This window comes from Anser anser, assembly GCF_964211835.1.
Source record: "Anser anser genome assembly, chromosome: 18".
Classification (NCBI taxonomy): domain Eukaryota; kingdom Metazoa; phylum Chordata; class Aves; order Anseriformes; family Anatidae; genus Anser; species Anser anser.
Genome location: NC_139739.1, coordinates 1,472,140 through 1,485,957, shown reverse-complemented (window position 1 = coordinate 1,485,957; position 13,818 = coordinate 1,472,140). Strand labels below are relative to the sequence as shown.

The window sequence follows — 13,818 nt, the reverse complement described above, 5'->3', positions numbered from 1 at the left end:
CCCACCGATGCGGCTGCCTCCCCTCCGGCAGCGTCGGGGCCGGGCTGCTGCTGTCAAGTCAATGAGGGGCGAGCTTTGAGAGCTCAGTTGCCTTCGGAGGCTGCAAGCTGGAAAAGCCACGGCCCGTGTTTGGGGCTGCTGGAGACGGGAGCAGGGCAGAGGGAGAGGTGTCTTTAGAGGGCGGGGGGTCCATGGAACTGCGGGGTGTCCCCACTGCGCAACCCACGGTGCCGCTGCGCAGACAGGTTCTCCCCAGAGCTTTCTTTACCCTGGTCACAATTTTCGGGTCCCAGCGTCAGTGGGTGTCCCACAGCAGATGGGGGCTCCTGCCTAAAATGCTGTTATTTCGCCCATTGTAGCCAAACCCCTTTGGCCATCATCTGACACCTAATTAGAGGCATTTCAGCAGAGGAGGCTGCGGGGAGCACGTGGCGGCTGAAACAATGCACAGCCGGCTCCTTTCCTGCCCTGCTGGAGCCGAGCTTGCGCTTCGGTCCATGGAGAGCAGGGGGCAGCCGGGGGGACCCCGAGTTTCGCTTTGTGCTGCTCGGGTCTCCTGGGCCAGCCTCACGGTGCCTGAACTCTGCAGCACCACGCTCAGACGCACCCTGCGCGCTCCCCAGTGCGCTCACTGCCGTGTTTTCTCGTCGTTTTCTTTACACAAAGCACACAAATCGCTTTACCTTTAAAAAGTGCAGTTTAAATTTAGTTCAAATCAGATTTAACTTTGGATTTCCATTGAGTCGGATGATGTTTCTAAACAGCGTGGTTATCTGATTAGCAGGTTGCTTTTATCCTACCTGCTCATCTGTGCAATGAAATGCAGAGAAGTGAATTGTGGTCTTAAAACAACTCTCCTGTTTGAGCTGCAGAGGCAGCAGTGGGAAGTTTAATTTAATTAGCATGATACTCAGAGATGTAACTTAATCACATTAGGCATACATCAATGTGCTCTCATTTAAGCTCTCCAGACTTCAGAAAACAGGGGCCACTCGCATCCCACCCATCTTTAACCCAGTGAGAAGCAGCATTTTCCAGGGAAAAGAAACCAGCGAGACTTACAGAGATCTGGTCTGTGCGCTTGTTTTGGTGGATTTCTCCCCAAAGGAGGTAATAAAGCAATAATAACTGCCACCCCCCTGCATAGCACTATTGTTTTGGGGGAGGAAGAACCCAGGCAAAAAGAACAGAGTTTCTGATGAGCCGCGGTGCAGAGGAGAGCAGCCGGTTGCGTAATGTGGCTGTGCATGGCATGTGCACAGATGTGACTTTCGTCTTTCACCACCTCCAGGACCCAAAGTAACAAAAGTTATTCCCCCCCTTTATCATGGGATAAGAACTTTCTGGGAGCAGGACGTCCCATGGCAGTGCCACCAGATGACAGCCTAAGCGTTGCTTTGCTTGGTACGTAGCCCCACCGAAGCACCAGCATCCATCCACGTGAGCTGCTCTGTGCCTTTCCCCAAAGACGGCATTTCTCCGGTGACACAAATCTGTCCGCAGCGCACAGTGGGAAGAGGCGGGTCCTCTCTGGGCTGCTTCAGCACGTGAGGGACGCAGCACACCCAGGGTTAGTTCTCCTGGAGCGCTGCAGAGAGATTGACAGGACTGAAGATTGCAAGAACCAGCACGGTTCATTAGCAGGAGCCGAGATGATCTTCTTGCTCCTCTGGGCTTCTCTCTGCCCGTGCGCTCTCGCACTGGGCAGGCTGCGTGGTCAAGTCAAGCTCGTGGGCTTGAGAAGCCCTGCAGAGATCAGCGCCGTGCGAGGTGCTCAGCGTGACACAGCCGTGCTGTGCCCTGGCTCCTCGGGACCCGGCACATTTTCCGTTTGGGCACTGGGCGTTTGTGCAGAGCCGTGGCTCTGCTCTGCCCCGGCTACAGCTCAGGGCCACAGGCGCAGATAGGCTGTCTCTGCCCTGGGTGATTTCATTCACTGTTGATATCTGATGGCACTCCTACGTAGTGTTTTATGAGGCTGTGATGCCTTCATAATGATTGTTTATTAGCCCGTCTTAATTGCCTGTGCAGCACTGTAGGACCTGTGGTCATAAATAAATGACGGGCAGGGTGGCAGAGCAGCAGAGCTAGGCATAAGGTGCACGGGCTTGTGCTGAACATGACCTGTGCTCCTTCCCGGACACAGCAGGGTAGCCCACCTGCTCCCATCCTACTTGCACAGCTCCCACCCCGCTCGCACAGCCCCCGTGCTGGAGGTCGCTTGGTAAAACAGATGCAATGGTGCCATCTTCTGACACCGGGCAGCCGGGGCTGGCTGCCCTGGGGGTCTGCGGCGAGCGGCTGTGGGGAGCAGAGCCGGGGCTGGACGGACAAACCTGGGCTGACAGCCCTGGTGTGGTGGGTCAGGTCCTGCGCCGCTGCGACCAGGCTGAGAGCAGCATCCCAAGGGTGCTGGTAAAAACCAGGGACCGCTAACAGGAGTCCTCATCCCAGCCCCTTCTTCCTGGGATCCCCCTGGATCCCCAGCCACCCCTCGGCAGGCCAGCCCTGCTGCTGCAGCTCAGTCACATCTGCACCGTCACCGCCTTTACTAACAGGACATTTAGCAAGCAAATAAGCAGCGAAAAGCAAACAACAGACAAGGAAATAGGTTTCCTCCGCAGTCAGTATCGCACAGGCATTCCCCTGGTGCCTACGCAAGCGGCAAACTGCAGGAGGGGATGAATCCGGAGTCACCCTGCGCCCAGGGCTGCCTTGCTCTCCCCGCAGGACCGTGCCCTGACGCAGAAGGGGCTGGAGCCCCTTGGATGGGGGGGTCCTGCTGCCGGCAGGGCCAGCGGACATCTGCGGGTACAGCACCCGAATCCAGCCCCTTGCCAAGCACGGGGACCGAGGCCCGGCTGGGGACGTGTCGCTGGCGGCGGCCGCGTGCCTGCGTGCAGCGGGGCCGGGCGCAGCTGCCCTGGCGCTAATGCGGTTTGTAGTTATTGGAAACTGGACTGCTAAGGAACCAGGATCCCGTTTCTATGGAAATGTCCTGGAACATCAAATGAGGGAACAGAAAAACAGAAAAATATGTTAATGAGAGCTGCGAGGCAGGGCTCTCTCTGAAGTGTTTGTGATTTTGATACCAGGCATCTCTGGGTCTCCTGTGAATAGGTCTTTTCAGCTCATTATCACCTTCCTGGCGCAGAAAAGCCAACAGGAGCGTGACGGGTTGGCGCAGCTCTGCATGGCTGCGCCGCGAAAAGACTTCGTCACTTGGTACCGCGGGCACCGTCCGGCGGACCTGCACGCCTGGGAAGCACGGGACGCGGCCCGTCGGGCTGCCTGTCCCCGTGTCACCCAGCCCCGTGGGCTGCCAGCCCCGGGCTGCTCAGGGCACATCAGCCTTGGGTCCTGGGGGTGCTGCCGGTGCCTGGCTTGGGGGGTTCCCTGCTGGGGGGTGCCCGGTGATGGTGAACCCCTGGTAGCTGCAGGAACGTGGCCCGGCTGGGGTCAGCCTCCTGAGGGGATGAGCCTGGTTGTGGCCCCATCGGAGGGGCTGGGGACGGTTTGGGGTCACCCCACTGAGGGGATGAGCCTGGTTGTGGCCCCACTGGAGGGGCTGGGGATGGTTTGGGGTCACCCCACGGAGGGGATGAGCCCGGCTGTGGCCCCACTGAGGGGCTGGGGATGGTTTGGGGTCACCCTACTGAGGGGATGAGCCCGGTTGTGGTTCCCACTGAGGGGCTGGGGACGGTTTGGGGTCACCCCACGGAGGGGATGAGCCCGGTGTAGCCCCATCTGAGCGGACCAGCCCAGCTGTGGTTCCCACTGAGGGGCTGGGAACAGTTTGGGGTCACCCTACTGAGGGGATGAGCCTGGTTGTGGCCCCATCTGAGGGGATGAGCCCGGTTGTGGTTCCCGCTGAGGGGCTGGGGACGGTTTGGGGTCACCCCACGGAGGGGATGAGCCCGGTGTAGCCCCATCTGAGCGGACCAGCCCAGCTGTGGTTCCCACTGAGGGGCTGGGAACAGTTTGGGGTCACCCTACTGAGGGGATGAGCCTGGTTGTGGCCCCACTGAGGGGCTGGGGACAGTTTGGGGTCACCCTACTGAGGGGATGAGCCTGGTTGTGGCCCCATCTGAGGGGATGAGCCCGGTTGTGGTTCCCGCTGAGGGGCTGGGGACGGTTTGGGGTCACCCCACGGAGGGGATGAGCCCGGCTGTGCCCCGCTGAGGGGACAGAGCCCGGCGGCGCCGCGGCTGAGGGGCCGGGGGCCGCCCCACTGAGGGGCCGGGCTCGCTTGCGGCCCCACCGAGCTGCCGGGGCCCGGTGCCCGGTGCCCGGTGCCGCTCGCGGATTGGCGGCGGCGGCGGCGGCCCCACCCCGGCGGGCGCGGCTGGGCGGTGCGGTGCGGCCCGGCCCGGCCCCGCCGCCACTCTGCGGGCGCTGCGGGCCGGGCCGAGCGGAGCGGAGCGGGGCGGAGGAGCGCGGCCATGGCGGCGGCCCCGGCGGGTAGGGGCGGGCAGCGGGCCGGGGGGGCGCGGGCCGCACTAGCGGGGCTGCGCTAACGGGGCTCTCCCCCTTCTCCCCACAGAGGCCGAGACCCGGCAGCGGCTGCTGCGCACCGTCAAGAAGGAGGTGGGTGCCGGGGGCCCGGCCCGACGGGGCGCCGAAAGCCCGAGGGTCCCTGTCCCGCGGGGGGGGAAGGGGACCCCCGGGGGCCGGCCCGCCGAAGCCGGGCTGGGACGGGCCCTGCCATGGAGCCGAGGCGGCCCGAGGGCCCTGCGTGGACGGCGAGAAGATGGGGAACGTGCCCACGTGTGGGCTCGCCCAGCGCCAAGCGGTGGTGGCGTGGGTCTGGTTCCTGGCCAGGCGTCTTCAGCCCGGTGTTGGTGCGTGCTGTGAGCTGTGCCGTGAGCTGTGCCGAGCTGCCTCCGGCTCTGTCAGCGCTGGGCTCGGCGTTGCAATGGCTCTGGCGTTAAGGCAGGGAGCCGGCAGCGCATCCCGGCACGGAGCTGGGAGCCCCGCGGCGCTGCCACGTCGTGCGTGGCTGCAGGGGTGACAGGGGGGCCTGCAGGGCCGCCCCGACCTGGGGGGACCCGCTGCAGGGGAACCCGGGCTCGCCATGCCCTGTGCTGCAGCCCCGGATCACCGGGAGCATCTCCTGCCTGTGCTCTGCCCCCGCAGGTCGGCCAGCTGGGATTTTGGAGGGTGTGATGCGTGGCGTTTTGTTTCTGGTCCTATGAGCATCTTGATATGTGCTTTATGGGCACGAGAAAGCGGAATGTCCCTGCTGGAAACGCAGTCCTGAGCTGGGTGAGCAAGACCTCCGGCTGGTGGGCTGGGGGAGGCTGACGGCACGGTGTTTGCCCGTCCATCCAGACCACTTCCACACCTTTAATCCTGCGCCGGGTGTGGCGGCGAGGAATGCTACTTGTTGCCTTGACAACGGCTATTAAACCAGAGAAGAGGTATGGCATTTATTTGGCGTTGTAGATAAAGCTGACATCTCATTATTGTCGTCTGTCTGCGACTCCTCCTGAGCGGGGGGAGACAAAACAGCAGACTGCGCTTCGGCTGCCGCTGCAGGAGCGGAGCTGAGGATTGCCCGTCGGCGTGCCAGTTAAACAGCTTGGCCGGTGGACAGGAGCTTCCTTCCGGAGGCTGCTGGGGCCTCTACAGGCTGTCATGTACACGAGCATCTTCCGCACCGGCAGTCGGTCCTGGACTTCTCTCTCTCTCTCTCTGCTCTTTCTGCAGGGCTGTGTGCTTGAAGAGAGCGCAGCTTGTGCCTGGAGGAGGAGAGCCGAGGGTTGTGGCGTGCCCTTCTGATAACATGGGGAAGCTGTCTGCTGGGTTTTTGTAGAATAACCGTACTGTGCAGGGGGGTGGTGAATGCAGGTGAAGGTGAAGGAGTGAGGTAGGGTATGGGAAAAGCCTTTCTGCCCTGATAAAATGCCACCAGCCCATGTGCTGTGGTTTCATGACATCAGCGTTTGACACAGGCTAATTCCTCTTCGGCAGCCCTTTAGCAAGGGCAGCGCTGATGCAGAGCAGAGATGTTTCTCTGGCAGTCCCGTCGCCCTGGGCTCTGCCTCGGGATGTCTGTGTGCTGGTGGTTCTTTGCCCACGCAGGCAGCAGGTGGCTGCGCTCGCCATGAGGTTTCTCCTAGCTCGGTGCCTGCTGACGGTGTCCTTGGCCCAGCAGGATGGGGCTGTTTGCACACAGCTACACAGGTGCGTGGATTCCATGTCAGACCCACGCTCTGCGCTCTGTTAGGATTTAAAAAAAAAAAAAAAAAAGAGAGAAACACGATCCTGTAAGTTATGCAGGTAATTATTTAGTGACACCCCTGAAACTGAGAGTTGATGGGGCATTCTGTTGCCAGTTCCCTGCTCAAAAGGCCTATTTTGCTTATTCTCTTTTTCCCCCCTCTTCTAGACTGACTGCAGGTTAAGTCAGGAGCTTGTGCAGACTTTGAAGCAGGAGGAGAAAGAGCCAGCAGCAGAAAGCTCCTTTTTATTTCTTTCCACCCCTGGAATTTTCACCTTTCACAAAACTCCATATTCTCATTCCTTTAGACCATACCTTTTTGCGGGGCCTCAGCTGTGGCTTTTTGTGGTCTGGTGCGGTTCTCGCATGTAGGTGAGCTCCACTGGATCTAGGAATGTCTATAGATCGTACTGGGGAAGCCATACCACATCTGTCGTCCTAGTGCAATAGCTGAAGGCATAAAAATACTGTGTAGACAAGGTCTGATTAGGAGAGATAGATAAACAGTAGATGGAAACTGTCCAAAGTACCACAATGAGCAAATGGACTTCAGTATTTCGTTGTTGCCATGGTTAACGCATTTTTATTTTTAAGAAGACCTGCTCTGCAGTAGATCTGTAGATTGAAATGTGTTGGGCTGTCTCTGTTGTTGTCATTTTTTTTTTTTTTTTTGGTCCATGTGTTTGTAATATATCAAATCTTGAAAGCTGCAAAATTGACTATTTGTCAGCAGACTGTAAGGGAAGAAGTGGCAGTATGATTTTCTGAGGAATCCTGTTCCTTGTTATACAGGAAAAGAAACATAACCAAATCTCTCTTTTTTTTTTTTTTTTTTAGAGCCCTTATCAGATGGAATGAGGCTTGCTTAAAAATCCAGACCCTGAAATATCCCAGGTTAAAAGAAGTTTGGATTTTCAGCTAAAAAATATTCTTCTTCTTGCAACCCATCCTCCACCCCACCTTTTTTTAAAAAAGAAGTTTCATTTTTAAGTCTTTTATGAGAGTCTTCTGGTAGAGTCTTCTGCGTACCTCCAGGTTAATTGCACTGCATACGAGAATAGGTGGGGAAGCAGGTGTTACCCGTGAAATACAGGCTGTTTATGCCGTGCCTGGAAAATTAGTGGCACGAAAAGCTGAATGGAATATGAAAGTAAACAGTTGTCTTGCTTATTCCTCTGTGAAAACTTAGTTTTTATTTAACTTGCCACTCAGCAAGTAGCGTTGAGTCTTTTAATAGCAAGTCGCTGATGTGCATGTATGCAACATTTTGCTGCCTGTTCTTAGATTTATTTTTTTTAACACGCGAGCTACTTCGTTCTGGATTGGTGGAAGACTGGAAATTAATTTATCGTTATTAGGATTTGAAAAAATTCATGTTGATAGCTTTATATGTTCTCAGGGCCGAATTGAAAAACCAAGGCTTTGTGTAGCTGTCAAAACTGTTCAGGTGAGATGAAGATGAGGATGATAAGCAGCTGCTTTGTAATGAAAGTCCCTGTTTGCAGAGGGACCTTCTGACGGCTCTCGAGCACCCCGGTCAGCCTTTTTCAAATGTTCCTATATCAAAAGTAAACAGAAGGCTTTAATGCAGCGTTTCTTGATTGCCTGCATTGATCTCCTCAGAAAAAAAGCATTACTAATCACTGGGGGCCATTTTCTCTCCTTTTGAAGATAAAAGCGCTCGTGTCTCATCCTCCAAAACCCCTGGCTAGCGCTCTCGTACCCAGTACAAGTCTCACACTGCTTTCCTTCTCCCTTCATCTGCCGTGTTCGGGGAGGCGAGCTCGGTGTTCTGGGGAAGGCTCCTTCCTCCCCCCCAGCCTCTCTGCGCTGCCAAAATGTCATCCTCTCCTCTTCCTGGCGTCCTGGCGGTTGCCGTAGAAATACCTTCGCGCAGAGCCACGACTTCAGCGCAGGCCGGGCCTGCAAGGCCCACCTGGGGTCCTCAGGTTCCACCCGGCGAATCCCAAACCCTTGTCAGTGTAACTCAGAAACCGGGGGCTTTGTGGGGCGATGGGCGCGGAACAAAACCACGGGGTAAAGCTTCAAGGTCAGGCACTGAAAACGGAGAAATGACTATAAAGTTTTTCCCCGGAATGTTGTGGTGTCCGTACTGAGCGCGTCGCAAATAGCGGTAGCAGCAGTGCCAACAGATGGCGTGGAAATTTGCATTTGACAAGCACAACAGGAATAGAAATGGCTATAGCGTGATCTTGAGCAGTCTTAAATTAGTGTTGCACATACGGGTTTCTGGCCAAAAGTTGACGCCAAAAGTTGAAGAGAGCCCGGTGCAAAATGCCGTCTGCGAGTACAAATCACTGGGATCGTTCCCGTTTCCCCCAGGATACGGTGTGGTAGTATGCACCCTTCCGTTTAATGTCTTTGTGATTTCTTTCCAGCAAACTGTCGGAGCGTTCTGGTGTTTTACTCGTGTGCATCCGTACCTTCTTCCTGCTCAGCGCCCGGCCAGGCTCGGCCGGCTCCTGCTGGGGAGGACGCGAGGTGGCTGCGCACGGCTGGCCTGGAGGCCGCCCGTCACGGGGATGCTGCCCCAGCTGCGGCACGCCTCGTGCCTGGGTTAGTAGGCGATGATAAATAATTAAACGCGACTTTTAGAGAAGCCAGAGGTCTCAGCCAGTAGGGTTGCAATCGATGTCTCTGTGGCAGCAAGGATACGGAGCTGCCGAAGAGCTCTTAGTGCCGGTGTGCGTAACGGTGATGGAGGCGTTAGTGGAGCACGGGGCTGTGCACCACGGGGCTGTGCACCACACGGCGATGGCCCACTGCACGGCCAGCTGCCGTGGGGCAGGAGCTGACCGGCTGCGTGTCTGCCGAGCACACCAGGAGCAGTCCCCTGGGCCACCGGGTGGCTGGCGAGAGCCCCTGGAGCCTCTGGGCAGAAATAGCGCGTGTGCTCTGCGACGGGCGTTGTTTTAGCTGATGGGAGCACGTTAATCGCAGTTATTTAGGAGGCAGCTTGTAGAGTCTTAGACAAATAAGTGGCAGAGCTGGGCAGCAACCTGTGATGGTGCTGGAAAAGTCTGTCTGGCACCTGCTTTCGGAATAATGGGGATGCTTGGGGCTGAAGAGATAGGAAAATGTATCTTGCAGCACTGAGTTTGACAATGTGAGTTTTAGAAAGAAGCCTGCTAAAACGAGGGTGTTGTGTCTTTGTCAGCAGAAGCAACAAGACTGTCAGTAGGCAGACATTTCATTTTCAAATGAGAAGATGAATCTAGTTTGTGAGAGGTACTGGACTGGAAAGTTCTGCTGTAGAGCAGCTTTTTAGCTGCAGCACAGCCAGTGCCATTTTTCTGTCTGCCACCCCCAGCGCGCTGTGCTCCGCAGGGATTTTGATGGACACCAGGTTGACAGTGCACAAAGACGTGGAGTTTTATATAGTATTTCCGTGTCCTAGAGCCGAACAGGGGCTTCTTCACCTGCTTTGCCTCGCACGCTGAGCCACCTTTGGTACAAACCAACCTAAGAGCCGGAGACAGAAATCAGCCGCGCTCTGCTGGGAAATCCTAGCTGGGTGACCCGGTGGCAAAGCCCGGCCGTGGGGCTGGCTGAGCTGCAACGCAAGCGAACTGTTTGTCCTTGCAAGCACAAGCATGCCTGTGATTGTGTTAATATTGCGTCTGTTTCGCTAAGTGCTCCCTTAGCATTTTATAATACCTGAGAAGTGATAATAGCGCAGCACCGCATGGACAGGTCTTGCACAGTGTACGGGAAACTGTCTGCTGCAGAGCTTAACCAGAGCCTGTTCTTGGAAAGAGACCTTGATTCAGAGAAGCAATTAAAGAAATGCTCGGATTATGTCAAGGATTTCCCACGTGGACTTGTTGCATCAAAACTAACGGGTAAAATGGGAGTTTTCAGTGCTGCCAGTAACTTCCAAATGCATAATGAAAGCAGAACTTAGTCTGCGATAAGATGCAAGCTCATAAAAATATTTGAAACGTGAACACGCAAAAGCAAACCAGGTTTAAAGGCTGTATCATCAACGTGAGGTTTTCTTGGCTTCCTATTTGCTTGAACAGGTAGAAGAGCAGATGAAACAAGTTCTTGGAAGAGAGGAGCTGCTGGTATGATTTTTTTTTTTTTTTTTTGCAGTCTGTTTGCATCTGGCTTACAGCAAACAGTAAGAGTTACGAGCATGGACAAACATACGGGCGATAGCCTGCTTCACCAGAAGCACCTTGATAAGCAGTGAAAGTCTTTGCAAAAAGCACGGCAGGGGAAATTGTGAGTGTTAACGTTACTGAATAATCTGCAGGACGGGCTGTAGAGTGGCTTCCCTGGAAAAATCCAGCCGGGTAAAAAGACGGGGTTATGAGCAAAGAGTGCCTTGGGCTGATGACAGCCAGGGTTAGTGGCTCGCTCCTGGTCTCTGCACCTTGGTGGTTATTTTAACTGCTGTCGTATTTGGCTTGCTCCATCTGAGGCTGCGTACGGGCACGGGGAGAATTCGCCTTTGGGGTGCAGCATAACCCTGGGAATTTTGTAGCAGAGACACCTCTGGTCCCCGCAGGCCCAGCGCTTCTCTCAGCGTCCTGGGCTTTTGGGTCCCGTTTTGGGGATGGGACAAGGAGAAGCAAATACCATTTGCCTGGTACTTCGTGGCTGGGTAGCAAAGAAGGGCTCGCGGACGTGCCGCAAGTCAGCGGTTCGGGCAGGACTGTGGAGCCTGGCTGCCTTCTGCGACCTCTGGGGCTGGGAGTGACGCCGTTGGGTTTGCGTGGCCGCCTCGCTGTGGGGTGCCTGTGCCCCGCTCTCGGGGCAGGGGATCGCCTCTCCCGGGCTCGTGGCTGTGCTGGGAAGGGCGTTTTGTTCTCGAGGAGCGCTTCACAGCGTTCCTCTGGAGTTTACCTACAGCTAAATTACTAGCCGCTGTTTTAATTTCCTTTCTAATAAAAGGAGAGTAAATATCTCATTTTTCCGTCGTCTGCCTTTAGATGGAGAGTGGGCAGCTTCGTTTGCTGGGATTGTTCTGGCTACAATGCGAGAATTAGCATGAAAATGCCGGGATGCAGCCTGCTCAGAGGCAGCCCCGGTCCTCCCTGGGGTGCGAGCCAAGCCCGGGCGAGCTGGCGCCCTGCAGCCTGGCAGCACCGCGGGCGCGCTCCGCTGCCAGGGGAGGACGTGGGAGCCTGGTGGAGGGTCGCTGCTGGGGGGCTTGCGATCCCCAAGGTCTCAGCAGGAGAGCGCTTTGGCATCGGCAGGCAACAGCCGCGGGGAGAAGGGCAGGATTTGGGGGTTCTCTGGGGTGGGGCAGCGTCCTGCTCAGCTGCCCTCGGGGTGCCAGCCGTCTCCGCTTCGGGGCAAACGTAGCGTCGTTGTGTGGTCTTTACGAGACCCCATCTCTCTGTCCAGCCCCTAGCTGTCGGGGCTTCGTGTTTATCGTATGGCTGCTCTCGTTCCGCTCCGTCCCTTCACGTCAGGTGGGTGCCCTTGTTGCAGTGCCCTTCCCACTTTCTTTAAATATCTTTATGTTGTTGAGGGTGATAACCTCAGTCAATAGAATGTTGTTGGTTTTGGTTTTTTTTTCCTTTAATGGGTAATTTTCCACTAAGCTGCATCTCTTGGAAGGCTATTTTTCGGGCCTTTCAAGCGCAGGTTGTTTGTGCCGTGCTCGCGCCAAGACGCCCTGCCAGAGCTGGAGTCCGGCCGCGCTGGTTGCTTTGCAGACAGATGGTCCCTGCCCCAGAGGACCCTCACGGGGCTGTGATTGCAGGGCGGCACCAGGGGTGGCGAGGCGGCGGCTCGCGCGAAAGGTGGCCGACAAATATTTGGATATCCTGCTTTAATTTGATTCTGCTCCTAACGTTAATCACAAGCCGGTAACAAACTGTGTGCGTTGATTCCCAAGTGTTTGTTTGTTGGTTTTTGTGTTTTCTTTTTTTTTTTTTTTAGTTTAAAATACAGATCCTTGACTTACGCTTTTGGATGATCCGCAGGGAGGCTAAGTTCCCCTGATGGTTCCTGGTCACAATGAAGGAATTTCAGATCCAGAGAACTGATGACCTAGCTGGGGTTTAAAAATCCCCACTCTTTTTTTTGGTATTATTTGAGACTTTTTAAACAATATGTGGTTAGCAGCTTGGCCCCATGCTGAAGGGATCAGCCGCATCCCTTCGGCTGCTGGGAGGAGCTGGGAGCCGCGTGCCGTGCCCGGTGAGCTCCCGGTGCTGTGGCATGCAGGTGCCTGAGCCGCTTCCCTGCAGTGTGCCAGGAGCATTTGTGCTGTGCTGTTACTGCCTCAGCATCCCGGCCCTGCTCTTCCCAGCCTCCCTGCGCACACAGAGGCATCCCCCCCAGGTTTAAATGCTCCATAAACATTCGCCGTCCACATCTCGGTTCCATCCCCTGCGGCGAGCCCCTGACTCACTGCCAGCTCACCGGAGCAGCCGGGGATGCAGGTGAAGTCACCGCCGGTCCTGCTCCCTCCTGGGCTCAGCAGCAGCTCTGTTTGTTGCCCAGCACATCGGCGCAGAGCAGCACGGGGAGCTGACCTGTTGGTTTGACATGCGGACAGACGCTTCTGGCTTTAGATAGGACTATTTTCTTAATCCATATTCATAAAAAGGCTTCCTTTATTGAGCCATCAGTTGTGCATAACTGACCTTGATTATATCTGCCAAAGGAGTTCAGTTCCCCAAACAATTCCATTAAAGGTCTCATACATGCAAGGTTTGCTTGGCCAAGTCTTGCCCTGCTGTTTTTTTTCCTCTTTTCTGTGCCTTTACAGAGAACATCTTGGTAAGCAGAGCCTCTCTTACGCCCACGTCTCTGCGCTGTGAGCCCTTTCCCCTGCGTTTTCTGAAACCAAAGAGTGAAAAGCAGGATGTTTGAGGGGCAGTGGAAGATGAGATCTGGGCATGCTGGTAGCTCGGTGTTTAAAAGGAAGAACTGTTAGGAACTGAACGTTTCAGGACCAAGCATTCAGCTGGGCTTTTGCTGATTTCAGCAGGGTTAGGGAGGGCGATGGCTGGGGATGGCAGTCACCGCAGCTCTGAACGGGATAAGGCCGGCTGTAGGAGGCGCAGCAGCCCGCTTCCCTGGCAGGTCTGACCTCCCTCCTGTCTCACGCTCCTAATTTATGTGGGTTACCCTTTATTTTCTTTTCTATTGCCACGCAGGTCGCGTTCCTGGTCACGCTCGGTGCCAGGCGATGGCTTTGGCACTGCCACAGTTGTCGGTCATTTCGAGCAGCTGTGTTCCTAACGAAATTTGTCAAAGCCCCACACAATGAAAGAACACGATCCTATGAAAGCGTTACAAGTGAGGTTTGGTTACCCTTATTTAGATGCCTTTGATCTAAACAATGCTTGGTGCCTGCAGCTGAGTCTCTGCTCGTTGTTTTCCTACTTTGAAGTTCCTCAAAAACCAAAGCGCCCTTTTGTCGTTACCTGACTTTTTGAAATAGCCTGTGATGGGTGGCAAGCAAAGACGCAGTGACTCTCTGCGAGACCTCGTGTGCTGTTGGAGGCGGTCAGAGAAGTCAGGAGCCAAGGAGGGTTCCTTACAGCCGTGCTGGTGGCCTGGTCCCTGCCCAGCTCCGTGCCTCCTCCCCGTGCGGGCACACGCCACGG

General features: G+C 55.8%; 1 protein-coding gene across 11 annotated transcripts in view; it reads left to right on the top strand.

Moving 5' to 3' along the window:
* The first annotated feature begins 4,349 nt into the window (after positions 1–4,349).
* SGSM1 (small G protein signaling modulator 1) overlaps positions 4,350–13,818 on the top strand; it is a 40,015-nt gene continuing 30,546 nt past the window's right edge. For 9 of the 11 annotated variants that reach the window (XM_083803747.1, XM_083803746.1, XM_083803752.1 and 6 more), the window contains exons 1-2: positions 4,350–4,461; positions 4,544–4,587. In XM_083803747.1, the coding sequence (XP_083659873.1) occupies positions 4,443–4,461; positions 4,544–4,587 (63 nt within the window). In that variant the 5' untranslated portion in view covers positions 4,350–4,442. Of the gene's footprint in view, positions 4,462–4,543; positions 4,588–5,136; positions 5,266–5,286; positions 13,508–13,818 lie in introns of those variants that run through there. The other 2 variants (XM_083803749.1, XM_083803750.1) reach the window with 2 other exon arrangements.